This window comes from Salvelinus namaycush, unplaced genomic scaffold, assembly GCF_016432855.1.
Source record: "Salvelinus namaycush isolate Seneca unplaced genomic scaffold, SaNama_1.0 Scaffold86, whole genome shotgun sequence".
In the NCBI taxonomy this organism is placed as follows: Eukaryota; Metazoa; Chordata; class Actinopteri; order Salmoniformes; family Salmonidae; genus Salvelinus; species Salvelinus namaycush.
Genome location: NW_024061597.1, coordinates 96,435 through 113,622, shown reverse-complemented (window position 1 = coordinate 113,622; position 17,188 = coordinate 96,435). Strand labels below are relative to the sequence as shown.

Below are 17,188 nucleotides of genomic sequence, written 5' to 3'. Positions count from 1 at the left end.
ATGATCAATGGAAACAGGATGCACCTGAGCTCAATTTCGAGTCTCATAGCAAAGGGTCTGAATACTTATGTAAATAAGGTCTTTCAATTATTTTCTTTGTAATACATTTGCAAAAACGTTGAAAAAAACTGTTTTCACTTTTCATTATGGGGATTGATGAGGAAAAACATGTATTTAATATATTTTAGAATAACAATAGACCCAATGTTTCCAGTTTGCTAGTGAGAGTTTAGGGCAGGGGTGTCAAACTCATTCCACGGAGGGCCTAGTGTCTGCAGGTTTTTGGTTTTTCCTTTCAATAAAGCCCTAGACAACCAGGTGTGGGGAGTTCCTAACTAATTAGTGATGTTAATTCATCAATCAAGTACAAGGGAGGAGCGAAAACCCGCAGACACTCGGCCCCCCGTGGAATGAGTTTGACACCTGTGGTTTAGGGTGACCCAGTTGATAGTTGATACAATGTTTCCAGTTTGCTAGTGAGAGTTTAGGGTGACCCAGTTGATAGTTGATACAATGTTTCCAGTTTGCTAGTGAGAGTTTAGGGTGACCCAGTTGATAGTTGATACAATGTTTCCAGTTTGCTAGTGAGAGTTTAGGGTGACCCAGTTGATAGTTGATACAATGTTTCCAGTTTGCTAGTGAGAGTTTAGGATGACCCAGTTGATAGTTGATACAATGTTTCCAGTTTGCTAGTGAGAGTTTAGGGTGACCCAGTTGATAGTTGATACAATGTTTCCAGTTTGCTAGTGAGAGTTTAGGGTGACCCAGTTGATAGTTGATACAATGTTTCCAGTTTGCTAGTGAGAGTTTAGGGTGACCCAGTTGATAGTCGATACAATGTTTCCAGTTTGCTAGCGAGAGTTTAGGGTGACCCAGTTGATAGTTGATACAATGTTTCCAGTTTGCTAGCGAGAGTTTAGGGTGACCCAGTTGATACAATGTTTCCAGTTTGCTAGTGAGAGTTTAGGGTGACCCAGTTGATAGTTGATACAATGTTTCCAGTTTGCTAGTGAGAGTTTAGGGTGACCCAGTTGATACAATGTTTCCAGTTTGCTAGTGAGAGTTTAGGATGACCCAGTTGATAGTTGATACAATGTTTCCAGTTTGCTAGCGAGAGTTTAGGGTGACCCAGTTGATAGTTAATACAATGTTTCCAGTTTGCTAGTGAGAGTTTAGGATGACCCAGTTGATAGTTGATACAATGTTTCCAGTTTGCTAGTGAGAGTTTAGGGTGACCCAGTTGATAGTTGATACAATGTTTCCAGTTTGCTAGTGAGAGTTTAGGGTGACCCAGTTGATACAACGTTTCCAGTTTGCTAGTGAGAGTTTAGGATGACCCAGTTGATAGTCGATACAATGTTTCCAGTTTGCTAGTGAGAGTTTAGGGTGACCCAGTTGATAGTTGATACAATGTTTCCAGTTTGCTAGTGAGAGTTTAGGATGACCCAGTTGATAGTCGATACAATGTTTCCAGTTTGCTAGTGAGAGTTTAGGGTGACCCAGTTGATAGTTGATACAATGTTTCCAGTTTGCTAGTGAGAGTTTAGGATGACCCAGTTGATAGTTGATACAATGTTTCCAGTTTGCTAGCGAGAGTTTAGGGTGACCCAGTTGATACAATGTTTCCAGTTTGCTAGTGAGAGTTTAGGGTGACCCAGTTGATAGTTGATACAATGTTTCCAGTTTGCTAGTGAGAGTTTAGGGTGACCCAGTTGATAGTTGATACAATGTTTCCAGTTTGCTAGTGAGAGTTTAGGGTGACCCAGTTGATACAATGTTTCCAGTTTGCTAGTGAGAGTTTAGGATGACCCAGTTGATAGTTGATACAATGTTTCCAGTTTGCTAGCGAGAGTTTAGGGTGACCCAGTTGATAGTTAATACAATGTTTCCAGTTTGCTAGTGAGAGTTTAGGATGACCCAGTTGATAGTTGATACAATGTTTCCAGTTTGCTAGTGAGAGTTTAGGGTGACCCAGTTGATAGTTGATACAATGTTTCCAGTTTGCTAGTGAGAGTTTAGGGTGACCCAGTTGATACAACGTTTCCAGTTTGCTAGTGAGAGTTTAGGATGACCCAGTTGATAGTTGATACAATGTTTCCAGTTTGCTAGCGAGAGTTTAGGGTGACCCAGTTGATAGTTGATACAATGTTTCCAGTTTGCTAGTGAGAGTTTAGGGTGACCCAGTTTATAGTTGATACAATGTTTCCAGTTTGCTAGTGAGAGTTTAGGGTGACCCAGTTGATACAACGTTTCCAGTTTGCTAGTGAGAGTTTAGGATGACCCAGTTGATAGTTGATACAATGTTTCCAGTTTGCTAGCGAGAGTTTAGGGTGACCCAGTTGATACAATGTTTCCAGTTTGCTAGTGAGAGTTTAGGGTGACCCAGTTGATAGTTGATACAATGTTTCCAGTTTGCTAGTGAGAGTTTAGGGTGACCCAGTTGATAGTTAATACAATGTTTCCAGTTTGCTAGTGAGAGTTTAGGGTGACCCAGTTGATAGTCGATACAATGTTTCCAGTTTGCTAGTGAGAGTTTAGGGTGACCCAGTTGATAGTTGATACAATGTTTCCAGTTTGCTAGTGAGAGTTTAGGGCGACCCAGTTGATAGTCGATACAATGTTTCCAGTTTGCTAGCGAGAGTTTAGGGTGACCCAGTTGATAGTTGATACAATGTTTCCAGTTTGCTAGTGAGAGTTTAGGGTGACCCAGTTGATAGTCGATACAATGTTTCCAGTTTGCTCGCGAGAGTTTAGGGTGACCCAGTTGATAGTTGATACAATGTTTCCAGTTTGCTAGTGAGAGTTTAGGATGACCCAGTTGATAGTTGATACAATGTTTCCAGTTTGCTAGTGAGAGTTTAGGGTGACCCAGTTGATAGTCGATACAATGTTTCCAGTTTGCTAGTGAGAGTTTAGGGTGACCCAGTTGATAGTTGATACAATGTTTCCAGGTTGCTAGTGAGAGTTTAGGGTGACCCAGTTGATAGTTGATACAATGTTTCCAGTTTGCTCGCGAGAGTTTAGGGTGATCCAGTTGATAGTCGATACAATGTTTCCAGTTTGCTAGTGAGAGTTTAGGGTGACCCAGTTGATAGTCGATACAATGTTTCCAGTTTGCTAGTGAGAGTTTAGGGTGACCCAGTTGATAGTCGATACAATGTTTCCAGTTTGCTAGCGAGAGTTTAGGGTGACCCAGTTGATAGTCGATACAATGTTTCCAGTTTGCTAGCGAGAGTTTAGGGTGACCCAGTTGATAGTCGATACAACGTTTCCAGTTTGCTAGTGAGAGTTTAGGGTGACCCAGTTGATACAATGTTTCCAGTTTGCTAGTGAGAGTTTAGGGTGACCCAGTTGATAGTTGATACAATGTTTCCAGTTTGCTAGTGAGAGTTTAGGGTGACCCAGTTGATAGTTGATACAATGTTTCCAGTTTGCTAGTGAGAGTTTAGGGTGACCCAGTTGATAGTTAATACAATGTTTCCAGTTTGCTAGTGAGAGTTTAGGGTGACCCAGTTGATAGTTAATACAATGTTTCCAGTTTGCTAGTGAGAGTTTAGGGTGACCCAGTTGATAGTTAATACAATGTTTCCAGTTTGCTAGTGAGAGTTTAGGGTGACCCAGTTGATAGTTGATACAATGTTTCCAGTTTGCTAGTGAGAGTTTAGGGTGACCCAGTTGATACAATGTTTCCAGTTTGCTAGTGAGAGTTTAGGGTGACCCAGTTGATAGTTGATACAATGTTTCCAGTTTGCTAGTGAGAGTTTAGGGTGACCCAGTTGATAGTTGATACAATGTTTCCAGTTTGCTAGTGAGAGTTTAGGGTGACCCAGTTGATAGTTAATACAATGTTTCCAGTTTGCTAGTGAGAGTTTAGGGTGACCCAGTTGATAGTTAATACAATGTTTCCAGTTTGCTAGTGAGAGTTTAGGGTGACCCAGTTGATAGTTAATACAATGTTTCCAGTTTGCTAGTGAGAGTTTAGGGTGACCCAGTTGATAGTTGATACAATGTTTCCAGTTTGCTAGTGAGAGTTTAGGGTGACCCAGTTGATACAATGTTTCCAGTTTGCTAGTGAGAGTTTAGGGTGACCCAGTTGATACAATGTTTCCAGTTTGCTAGTGAGAGTTTAGGGTGACCCAGTTGATAGTTAATACAATGTTTCCAGATTGCTAGCGAGAGTTTAGGGCGACCCAGTTGATAGTTGATACAATGTTTCCAGTTTGCTAGTGAGAGTTTAGGGTGACCCAGTTGATAGTCGATACAATGTTTCCAGTTTGCTAGTGAGAGTTTAGGGTGACCCAGTTGATAGTTGATACAATGTTTCCAGGTTGCTAGTGAGAGTTTAGGGTGACCCAGTTGATAGTCGATACAATGTTTCCAGTTTGCTAGTGAGAGTTTAGGGTGACCCAGTTGATAGTCGATACAATGTTTCCAGTTTGCTAGTGAGAGTTTAGGGTGACCCAGTTGATAGTCGATACAATGTTTCCAGTTTGCTAGTGAGAGTTTAGGGTGACCCAGTTGATAGTCGATACAATGTTTCCAGTTTGCTAGTGAGAGTTTAGGGTGACCCAGTTGATAGTCGATACAATGTTTCCAGTTTGCTAGTGAGAGTTTAGAGTGACCCAGTTGATAGTCGATACAATGTTTCCAGTTTGCTAGCGAGAGTTTAGGGTGACCCAGTTGATAGTCGATACAATGTTTCCAGTTTGCTAGCGAGAGTTTAGGGTGACCCAGTTGATAGTCGATACAATGTTTCCAGTTTGCTAGCGAGAGTTTAGGGTGACCCAGTTGATAGTCGATACAATGTTTCCAGTTTGCTAGTGAGAGTTTAGGATGACCCAGTTGATAGTCGATACAATGTTTCCAGTTTGCTAGCGAGAGTTTAGGGTGACCCAGTTGATAGTCGATACAATGTTTCCAGTTTGCTAGTGAGAGTTTAGGGTGACCCAGTTGATAGTCGATACAATGTTTCCAGTTTGCTAGTGAGAGTTTAGGGTGACACAGTTGATAGTTGATACAATGTTTCCAGTTTGCTAGTGAGAGTTTAGGGTGACCCAGTTGATAGTTGATACAATGTTTCCAGTTTGCTAGTGAGAGTTTAGGGTGACCCAGTTGATAGTTGATACAATGTTTCCAGTTTGCTAGTGAGAGTTTAGGGTGACCCAGTTGATAGTTAATACAATGTTTCCAGTTTGCTAGCGAGAGTTTAGGGTGACCCAGTTGATAGTCGATACAATGTTTCCAGTTTGCTAGCGAGAGTTTAGGGTGACCCAGTTGATAGTCGATACAATGTTTCCAGTTTGCTAGCGAGAGTTTAGGGTGACCCAGTTGATAGTCGATACAATGTTTCCAGTTTGCTAGCGAGAGTTTAGGGTGACCCAGTTGATAGTCGATACAATGTTTCCAGTTTGCTAGTGAGAGTTTAGGGTGACCCAGTTGATAGTTGATACAATGTTTCCAGTTTGCTAGCGAGAGTTTAGGGTGACCCAGTTGATAGTCGATACAATGTTTCCAGTTTGCTAGTGAGAGTTTAGGGTGACCCAGTTGATAGTCGATACAATGTTTCCAGTTTGCTAGTGAGAGTTTAGGGTGACACAGTTGATAGTTGATACAATGTTTCCAGTTTGCTAGTGAGAGTTTAGGGTGACCCAGTTGATAGTTGATACAATGTTTCCAGTTTGCTAGTGAGAGTTTAGGGTGACCCAGTTGATAGTTGATACAATGTTTCCAGTTTGCTAGTGAGAGTTTAGGGTGACCCAGTTGATAGTTGATACAATGTTTCCAGTTTGCTAGTGAGAGTTTAGGGTGACCCAGTTGATAGTTAATACAATGTTTCCAGTTTGCTAGTGAGAGTTTAGGATGACCCAGTTGATAGTTGATACAATGTTTCCAGTTTGCTAGCGAGAGTTTAGGGTGACCCAGTTGATAGTTGATACAATGTTTCCAGTTGGTTGGAGACAGGCCATGCATAGCCAATGTGATGATTTATAGTATATTTATTTCAGGATATTTTCTACCTGCAGGCTGCAATGTTTTTATGTGTTGGCTTTATGTAGGCTATTTTTACATAGTTGGCAATGGCAATAAAAGTTACTTTTAGATTTGTATAATTTTCATTTAGATTTAGATAGAATGTAGATTAACCACAGACAATGATTTTGAGATACAATTACTATTATAAATTAAATGAAACTGTTCCACGAAAATGTATATATGAAAATCATAACTGGAAAGCAGATTGGTAGAAATGGTAAGATAACTTGGCACTCCAAATGGAAAAGGTTGCCGACCGCTGGTGTAGCATATTACCGGCAACTTCCAGAGCTTAAGGGCAGAATCCGCAAAGTCCAGCAGCCGCAAGAGGAAGGTCGGGAGCAGGGTTTTTCCTTCTGGTTAGGCTATCGTGATCTCTGGCTCCCTTGAGTCATGTGTGTGTCTTGATTATTTAATCAAACAGCTTGCTTAAAGCATCAGACAAGTTCATTACATATAGCCTAGTTGATTTTATTCAAACACATAGGGTGTGTCTATATATGAAAACATACACAATTAAAAATGTCAATCAATGTAGAAAAGACTACTCGGGGACAGCCCTAGTAGAAATTAGCTTTAGATGCCCCAACAAATTCTGAGGAAGGACCCCCAGATCCACCGCCAGGTTATGTCCCCCCCACTTCTAAAACCAAAGTTGCACCCCTGTGGATAGATGTCACTAAACATAGCCCTTATTTGAAGTATTTCTAAAATCCACTATGGGAAAAAGGAATGGTGGAAAAACGATTGGAACCTTATTAACCGCTAGGTTTTATGGGTATTATGACACCTCTACTGTGGGGCTCTGTATGTAACTTTTTGGGCAACGCCACCAAATTCACATAGAAATGTAAGCTATAGATCTATCATTCTACTCGAAAGCAAGTCTAAGAAGCGGTGGCTCTGTTACATGTGTGCTATATCTATGCTTCTTACGTTTTTTGTTTGAGCAACTTTTACTTTCTGTTTTGTACACCAACTTCAAACAGCTGAAACAACAATATTTTGAGTTATGGAAAATATATTTCACAGCGGTTTAGATGATATAATGATTATCTACACTATACTTGCTTATTTTGTCACATAAACTGAAATTAGACAAACTATTCGAGTTTTAGCACCCAGGAAATGGTGGAGCGATTTCTGCATAGTGCACCTTTAACCTATATCAACAAAACGTCAAAATCAAGGGGCATTTATCATTGATTGAAATGACTGGAAAACGTACAGACTGTCCCTTTAATTGATGAACAGTTTTAAACCGTTCAGGGATGTTGGGACGTTGAACGCAGCACTAGTCGAGGAAGCTACCTGTACACAGATATACATGTCAACAGTTCCGTGGGTTTACCGCGTTGGTCGAGCGGCGTAAGGACAACGGACTCAGCAACAACAACATACTAGGTTTATTTTGCAGCAGATCGTGAATTTGTCAGTCCTTGGAGGAGGTTGTGTCTTGTTGATGGGCAGGGCTATGCTACTCCAGAGGTGGATCTGTCCCACCCTCCTCTCAGCTGGCCACCGTTCTGCAGTATTGAAGAAAGAGACTCCGTTCACCCAGATGCGTCTCTTTACGAGTCCCAGCAACAGACACGGCATGGCAGAAGAAGCGAAGAAACTAGCAGGCTATGCTGCGGTGGATAATCACGTTCAGGTAAGAGAACTGACATTGTGTTAACAAATGAATATAGTTAACAGTTCGTTTTTTTGGTTTAGCAGATAGCGAAGTTAGCTGTCGTGCTCAGTTTGGTATGCTATTTTAAATGTGGGGGCCATGCTGATGCTAAACAGCTAGTTGACTGGCTAGTACAACAACATGTAATGTGCTACTAAAAGGTTAGGAAGTAGCTAGGCAGTAGCCATACCGTGTACCAGTCCAGTTAGCTAGCTAGTTGACTGGCTAGTACAACAACATGTAATGTGCTACTAAAAGGTTAGGAAGTAGCTAGGCAGTAGCCATACCGTGTACCAGTCCAGTTAGCTAGCTAGTTGACTGGCTAGTACAACAACATGGAATGTGCTACTAAAAGGTTAGGAAGTAGCTAGGCAGTAGCCATACCGTGTACCAGTCCAGTTAGCTAGCTAGTTGACTGGCTAGTACAACAACATGTAATGTGCTACTAAAAGGTTAGGAAGTAGCTAGGCAGTAGCCATACCGTGTACCAGTCCAGTTAGCTAGCTAGTTGACTGGCTAGTACAACAACATGTAATGTGCTACTAAAAGGTTAGGAAGTAGCTAGGCAGTAGCCATACCGTGTACCAGTCCAGTTAGCTAGCTAGTTGACTGGCTAGTACAACAACATGTAATGTGCTACTAAAAGGTTAGGAAGTAGCTAGGCAGTAGCCATACCGTGTACCAGTCCAGTTAGCTAGCTAGTTGACTGGCTAGTACAACAACATGTAATGTGCTACTAAAAGGTTAGGAAGTAGCTAGGCAGTAGCCATACCGTGTACCAGTCCAGTTAGCTAGTTGACTGGCTAGTACAACAACATGTAATGTGTTACTAAAAGGTTAGGAAGTAGCTAGGCAGTAGCCATACCGTGTACCAGTCCAGTTAGCTAGCTAGTTGACTGGCTAGTACAACAACATGTAATGTGCTACTAAAAGGTTAGGAAGTAGCTAGGCAGTAGCCATACCGTGTACCAGTCCAGTTAGCTAGTTGACTGGCTAGTACAACAACATGTAATGTGCTACTAAAAGGTTAGGAAGTAGCTAGGCAGTAGCCATACCGTGTACCAGTCCAGTTAGCTAGTTGACTGGCTAGTACAACAACATGTAATGTGCTACTAAAAGGTTAGGAAGTAGCTAGGCAGTAGCCATACCGTGTACCAGTCCAGTTAGCTAGCTAGTTGACTGGCTAGTACAACAACATGTAATGTGCTACTAAAAGGTTAGGAAGTAGCTAGGCAGTAGCCATACCGTGTACCAGTCCAGTTAGCTAGTTGACTGGCTAGTACAACAACATGTAATGTGCTACTAAAAGGTTAGGAAGTAGCTAGGCAGTAGCCATACCGTGTACCAGTCCAGTTAGCTAGTTGACTGGCTAGTACAACAACATGTAATGTGCTACTAAAAGGTTAGGAAGTAGCTAGGCAGTAGCCATACCGTGTACCAGTCCAGTTAGCTAGCTAGTTGACTGGCTAGTACAACAACATGTAATGTGCTACTAAAAGGTTAGGAAGTAGCTAGGCAGTAGCCATACCGTGTACCAGTCCAGTTAGCTAGTTGACTGGCTAGTACAACAACATGTAATGTGCTACTAAAAGGTTAGGAAGTAGCTAGGCAGTAGCCATACCGTGTACCAGTCCAGTTAGCTAGCTAGTTGACTGGCTAGTACAACAACATGTAATGTGCTACTAAAAGGTTAGGAAGTAGCTAGGCAGTAGCCATACCGTGTACCAGTCCAGTTAGCTAGCTAGTTGACTGGCTAGTACAACAACATGTAATGTGCTACTAAAAGGTTAGGAAGTAGCTAGGCAGTAGCCATACCGTGTACCAGTCCAGTTAGCTAGCTAGTTGACTGGCTAGTACAACAACATGTAATGTGCTACTAAAAGGTTAGGAAGTAGCTAGGCAGTAGCCATACCGTGTACCAGTCCAGTTAGCTAGCTAGTTGACTGGCTAGTACAACAACATGGAATGTGCTACTAAAAGGTTAGGAAGTAGCTAGGCAGTAGCCATACCGTGTACCAGTCCAGTTAGCTAGCTAGTTGACTGGCTAGTACAACAACATGTAATGTGCTACTAAAAGGTTAGGAAGTAGCTAGGCAGTAGCCATACCGTGTACCAGTCCAGTTAGCTAGCTAGTTGACTGGCTAGTACAACAACATGTAATGTGCTACTAAAAGGTTAGGAAGTAGCTAGGCAGTAGCCATACCGTGTACCAGTCCAGTTAGCTAGCTAGTTGACTGGCTAGTACAACAACATGTAATGTGCTACTAAAAGGTTAGGAAGTAGCTAGGCAGTAGCCATACCGTGTACCAGTCCAGTTAGCTAGCTAGTTGACTGGCTAGTACAACAACATGTAATGTGCTACTAAAAGGTTAGGAAGTAGCTAGGCAGTAGCCATACCGTGTACCAGTCCAGTTAGCTAGTTGACTGGCTAGTACAACAACATGTAATGTGTTACTAAAAGGTTAGGAAGTAGCTAGGCAGTAGCCATACCGTGTACCAGTCCAGTTAGCTAGCTAGTTGACTGGCTAGTACAACAACATGTAATGTGCTACTAAAAGGTTAGGAAGTAGCTAGGCAGTAGCCATACCGTGTACCAGTCCAGTTAGCTAGTTGACTGGCTAGTACAACAACATGTAATGTGCTACTAAAAGGTTAGGAAGTAGCTAGGCAGTAGCCATACCGTGTACCAGTCCAGTTAGCTAGTTGACTGGCTAGTACAACAACATGTAATGTGCTACTAAAAGGTTAGGAAGTAGCTAGGCAGTAGCCATACCGTGTACCAGTCCAGTTAGCTAGCTAGTTGACTGGCTAGTACAACAACATGTAATGTGCTACTAAAAGGTTAGGAAGTAGCTAGGCAGTAGCCATACCGTGTACCAGTCCAGTTAGCTAGTTGACTGGCTAGTACAACAACATGTAATGTGCTACTAAAAGGTTAGGAAGTAGCTAGGCAGTAGCCATACCGTGTACCAGTCCAGTTAGCTAGTTGACTGGCTAGTACAACAACATGTAATGTGCTACTAAAAGGTTAGGAAGTAGCTAGGCAGTAGCCATACCGTGTACCAGTCCAGTTAGCTAGCTAGTTGACTGGCTAGTACAACAACATGTAATGTGCTACTAAAAGGTTAGGAAGTAGCTAGGCAGTAGCCATACCGTGTACCAGTCCAGTTAGCTAGTTGACTGGCTAGTACAACAACATGTAATGTGCTACTAAAAGGTTAGGAAGTAGCTAGGCAGTAGCCATACCGTGTACCAGTCCAGTTAGCTAGCTAGTTGACTGGCTAGTACAACAACATGTAATGTGCTACTAAAAGGTTAGGAAGTAGCTAGGCAGTAGCCATACCGTGTACCAGTCCAGTTAGCTAGCTAGTTGACTGGCTAGTACAACAACATGTAATGTGCTACTAAAAGGTTAGGAAGTAGCTAGGCAGTAGCCATACCGTGTACCAGTCCAGTTAGCTAGCTAGTTGACTGGCTAGTACAACAACATGTAATGTGCTACTAAAAGGTTAGGAAGTAGCTAGGCAGTAGCCATACCGTGTACCAGTCCAGTTAGCTAGCTAGTTGACTGGCTAGTACAACAACATGTAATGTGTTACTAAAAGGTTAGGAAGTAGCTAGGCAGTAGCCATACCGTGTACCAGTCCAGTTAGCTAGCTAGTTGACTGGCTAGTACAACAACATGTAATGTGCTACTAAAAGGTTAGGAAGTAGCTAGGCAGTAGCCATACCGTGTACCAGTCCAGTTAGCTAGTTGACTGGCTAGTACAACAACATGTAATGTGCTACTAAAAGGTTAGGAAGTAGCTAGGCAGTAGCCATACCGTGTACCAGTCCAGTTAGCTAGCTAGTTGACTGGCTAGTACAACAACATGTAATGTGCTACTAAAAGGTTAGGAAGTAGCTAGGCAGTAGCCATACCGTGTACCAGTCCAGTTAGCTAGTTGACTGGCTAGTACAACAACATGTAATGTGTTACTAAAAGGTTAGGAAGTAGCTAGGCAGTAGCCATACCGTGTACCAGTCCAGTTAGCTAGCTAGTTGACTGGCTAGTACAACAACATGTAATGTGCTACTAAAAGGTTAGGAAGTAGCTAGGCAGTAGCCATACCGTGTACCAGTCCAGTTAGCTAGTTGACTGGCTAGTACAACAACATGTAATGTGCTACTAAAAGGTTAGGAAGTAGCTAGGCAGTAGCCATACCGTGTACCAGTCCAGTTAGCTAGTTGACTGGCTAGTACAACAACATGTAATGTGCTACTAAAAGGTTAGGAAGTAGCTAGGCAGTAGCCATACCGTGTACCAGTCCAGTTAGCTAGCTAGTTGACTGGCTAGTACAACAACATGTAATGTGCTACTAAAAGGTTAGGAAGTAGCTAGGCAGTAGCCATACCGTGTACCAGTCCAGTTAGCTAGCTAGTTGACTGGCTAGTACAACAACATGTAATGTGCTACTAAAAGGTTAGGAAGTAGCTAGGCAGTAGCCATACCGTGTACCAGTCCAGTTAGCTAGTTGACTGGCTAGTACAACAACATGTAATGTGCTACTAAAAGGTTAGGAAGTAGCTAGGCAGTAGCCATACCGTGTACCAGTCCAGTTAGCTAGTTGACTGGCTAGTACAACAACATGTAATGTGCTACTAAAAGGTTAGGAAGTAGCTAGGCAGTAGCCATACCGTGTACCAGTCCAGTTAGCTAGTTGACTGGCTAGTACAACAACATGTAATGTGCTACTAAAAGGTTAGGAAGTAGCTAGGCAGTAGCCATACCGTGTACCAGTCCAGTTAGCTAGCTAGTTGACTGGCTAGTACAACAACATGTAATGTGCTACTAAAAGGTTAGGAAGTAGCTAGGCAGTAGCCATACCGTGTACCAGTCCAGTTAGCTAGTTGACTGGCTAGTACAACAACATGTAATGTGCTACTAAAAGGTTAGGAAGTAGCTAGGCAGTAGCCATACCGTGTACCAGTCCAGTTAGCTAGCTAGTTGACTGGCTAGTACAACAACATGTAATGTGCTACTAAAAGGTTAGGAAGTAGCTAGGCAGTAGCCATACCGTGTACCAGTCCAGTTAGCTAGCTAGTTGACTGGCTAGTACAACAACATGTAATGTGCTACTAAAAGGTTAGGAAGTAGCTAGGCAGTAGCCATACCGTGTACCAGTCCAGTTAGCTAGCTAGTTGACTGGCTAGTACAACAACATGTAATGTGCTACTAAAAGGTTAGGAAGTAGCTAGGCAGTAGCCATACCGTGTACCAGTCCAGTTAGCTAGTTGACTGGCTAGTACAACAACATGTAATGTGCTACTAAAAGGTTAGGAAGTAGCTAGGCAGTAGCCATACCGTGTACCAGTCCAGTTAGCTAGTTGACTGGCTAGTACAACAACATGTAATGTGCTACTAAAAGGTTAGGAAGTAGCTAGGCAGTAGCCATACCGTGTACCAGTCCAGTTAGCTAGCTAGTTGACTGGCTAGTACAACAACATGTAATGTGCTACTAAAAGGTTAGGAAGTAGCTAGGCAGTAGCCATACCGTGTACCAGTCCAGTTAGCTAGTTGACTGGCTAGTACAACAACATGTAATGTGCTACTAAAAGGTTAGGAAGTAGCTAGGCAGTAGCCATACCGTGTACCAGTCCAGTTAGCTAGTTGACTGGCTAGTACAACAACATGTAATGTGCTACTAAAAGGTTAGGAAGTAGCTAGGCAGTAGCCATACCGTGTACCAGTCCAGTTAGCTAGCTAGTTGACTGGCTAGTACAACAACATGTAATGTGCTACTAAAAGGTTAGGAAGTAGCTAGGCAGTAGCCATACCGTGTACCAGTCCAGTTAGCTAGTTGACTGGCTAGTACAACAACATGTAATGTGCTACTAAAAGGTTAGGAAGTAGCTAGGCAGTAGCCATACCGTGTACCAGTCCAGTTAGCTAGCTAGTTGACTGGCTAGTACAACAACATGTAATGTGCTACTAAAAGGTTAGGAAGTAGCTAGGCAGTAGCCATACCGTGTACCAGTCCAGTTAGCTAGCTAGTTGACTGGCTAGTACAACAACATGTAATGTGCTACTAAAAGGTTAGGAAGTAGCTAGGCAGTAGCCATACCGTGTACCAGTCCAGTTAGCTAGCTAGTTGACTGGCTAGTACAACAACATGTAATGTGCTACTAAAAGGTTAGGAAGTAGCTAGGCAGTAGCCATACCGTGTACCAGTCCAGTTAGCTAGCTAGTTGACTGGCTAGTACAACAACATGTAATGTGTTACTAAAAGGTTAGGAAGTAGCTAGGCAGTAGCCATACCGTGTACCAGTCCAGTTAGCTAGCTAGTTGACTGGCTAGTACAACAACATGTAATGTGCTACTAAAAGGTTAGGAAGTAGCTAGGCAGTAGCCATACCGTGTACCAGTCCAGTTAGCTAGTTGACTGGCTAGTACAACAACATGTAATGTGCTACTAAAAGGTTAGGAAGTAGCTAGGCAGTAGCCATACCGTGTACCAGTCCAGTTAGCTAGCTAGTTGACTGGCTAGTACAACAACATGTAATGTGCTACTAAAAGGTTAGGAAGTAGCTAGGCAGTAGCCATACCGTGTACCAGTCCAGTTAGCTAGCTAGTTGACTGGCTAGTACAACAACATGTAATGTGTTACTAAAAGGTTAGGAAGTAGCTAGGCAGTAGCCATACCGTGTACCAGTCCAGTTAGCTAGCTAGTTGACTGGCTAGTACAACAACATGTAATGTGCTACTAAAAGGTTAGGAAGTAGCTAGGCAGTAGCCATACCGTGTACCAGTCCAGTTAGCTAGTTGACTGGCTAGTACAACAACATGTAATGTGCTACTAAAAGGTTAGGAAGTAGCTAGGCAGTAGCCATACCGTGTACCAGTCCAGTTAGCTAGTTGACTGGCTAGTACAACAACATGTAATGTGCTACTAAAAGGTTAGGAAGTAGCTAGGCAGTAGCCATACCGTGTACCAGTCCAGTTAGCTAGCTAGTTGACTGGCTAGTACAACAACATGTAATGTGCTACTAAAAGGTTAGGAAGTAGCTAGGCAGTAGCCATACCGTGTACCAGTCCAGTTAGCTAGTTGACTGGCTAGTACAACAACATGTAATGTGCTACTAAAAGGTTAGGAAGTAGCTAGGCAGTAGCCATACCGTGTACCAGTCCAGTTAGCTAGTTGACTGGCTAGTACAACAACATGTAATGTGCTACTAAAAGGTTAGGAAGTAGCTAGGCAGTAGCCATACCGTGTACCAGTCCAGTTAGCTAGTTGACTGGCTAGTACAACAACATGTAATGTGCTACTAAAAGGTTAGGAAGTAGCTAGGCAGTAGCCATACCGTGTACCAGTCCAGTTAGCTAGTTGACTGGCTAGTACAACAACATGTAATGTGCTACTAAAAGGTTAGGAAGTAGCTAGGCAGTAGCCATACCGTGTACCAGTCCAGTTAGCTAGTTGACTGGCTAGTACAACAACATGTAATGTGCTACTAAAAGGTTAGGAAGTAGCTAGGCAGTAGCCATACCGTGTACCAGTCCAGTTAGCTAGCTAGTTGACTGGCTAGTACAACAACATGTAATGTGCTACTAAAAGGTTAGGAAGTAGCTAGGCAGTAGCCATACCGTGTACCAGTCCAGTTAGCTAGTTGACTGGCTAGTACAACAACATGTAATGTGCTACTAAAAGGTTAGGAAGTAGCTAGGCAGTAGCCATACCGTGTACCAGTCCAGTTAGCTAGCTAGTTGACTGGCTAGTACAACAACATGTAATGTGCTACTAAAAGGTTAGGAAGTAGCTAGGCAGTAGCCATACCGTGTACCAGTCCAGTTAGCTAGCTAGTTGACTGGCTAGTACAACAACATGTAATGTGCTACTAAAAGGTTAGGAAGTAGCTAGGCAGTAGCCATACCGTGTACCAGTCCAGTTAGCTAGCTAGTTGACTGGCTAGTACAACAACATGTAATGTGCTACTAAAAGGTTAGGAAGTAGCTAGGCAGTAGCCATACCGTGTACCAGTCCAGTTAGCTAGCTAGTTGACTGGCTAGTACAACAACATGTAATGTGTTACTAAAAGGTTAGGAAGTAGCTAGGCAGTAGCCATACCGTGTACCAGTCCAGTTAGCTAGCTAGTTGACTGGCTAGTACAACAACATGTAATGTGCTACTAAAAGGTTAGGAAGTAGCTAGGCAGTAGCCATACCGTGTACCAGTCCAGTTAGCTAGTTGACTGGCTAGTACAACAACATGTAATGTGCTACTAAAAGGTTAGGAAGTAGCTAGGCAGTAGCCATACCGTGTACCAGTCCAGTTAGCTAGTTGACTGGCTAGTACAACAACATGTAATGTGCTACTAAAAGGTTAGGAAGTAGCTAGGCAGTAGCCATACCGTGTACCAGTCCAGTTAGCTAGCTAGTTGACTGGCTAGTACAACAACATGTAATGTGCTACTAAAAGGTTAGGAAGTAGCTAGGCAGTAGCCATACCGTGTACCAGTCCAGTTAGCTAGCTAGTTGACTGGCTAGTACAACAACATGTAATGTGCTACTAAAAGGTTAGGAAGTAGCTAGGCAGTAGCCATACCGTGTACCAGTCCAGTTAGCTAGTTGACTGGCTAGTACAACAACATGTAATGTGCTACTAAAAGGTTAGGAAGTAGCTAGGCAGTAGCCATACCGTGTACCAGTCCAGTTAGCTAGCTAGTTGACTGGCTAGTACAACAACATGTAATGTGCTACTAAAAGGTTAGGAAGTAGCTAGGCAGTAGCCATACCGTGTACCAGTCCAGTTAGCTAGTTGACTGGCTAGTACAACAACATGTAATGTGCTACTAAAAGGTTAGGAAGTAGCTAGGCAGTAGCCATACCGTGTACCAGTCCAGTTAGCTAGTTGACTGGCTAGTACAACAACATGTAATGTGCTACTAAAAGGTTAGGAAGTAGCTAGGCAGTAGCCATACCGTGTACCAGTCCAGTTAGCTAGCTAGTTGACTGGCTAGTACAACAACATGTAATGTGTTACTAAAAGGTTAGGAAGTAGCTAGGCAGTAGCCATACCGTGTACCAGTCCAGTTAGCTAGCTAGTTGACTGGCTAGTACAACAACATGTAATGTGCTACTAAAAGGTTAGGAAGTAGCTAGGCAGTAGCCATACCGTGTACCAGTCCAGTTAGCTAGTTGACTGGCTAGTACAACAACATGTAATGTGCTACTAAAAGGTTAGGAAGTAGCTAGGCAGTAGCCATACCGTGTACCAGTCCAGTTAGCTAGCTAGTTGACTGGCTAGTACAACAACATGTAATGTGCTACTAAAAGGTTAGGAAGTAGCTAGGCAGTAGCCATACCGTGTACCAGTCCAGTTAGCTAGCTAGTTGACTGGCTAGTACAACAACATGTAATGTGCTACTAAAAGGTTAGGAAGTAGCTAGGCAGTAGCCATACCGTGTACCAGTCCAGTTAGCTAGCTAGTTGACTGGCTAGTA

At 42.8% G+C, this 17,188-nt stretch overlaps 1 protein-coding gene across 1 annotated transcript in view; it reads left to right on the top strand.

Moving 5' to 3' along the window:
- Nucleotides 1-7,330: 7,330 nt before the first annotated feature.
- The window catches only part of LOC120043080 (ribose-5-phosphate isomerase-like), a 28,729-nt gene continuing 18,871 nt past the window's right edge, over nt 7,331-17,188 (top strand). The window contains exon 1 of the mRNA XM_038987805.1: nt 7,331-7,687. Coding sequence (XP_038843733.1) covers nt 7,496-7,687 — 192 coding nt within the window. The 5' untranslated portion in view covers nt 7,331-7,495. The remainder of the gene's footprint in view (nt 7,688-17,188) is intronic.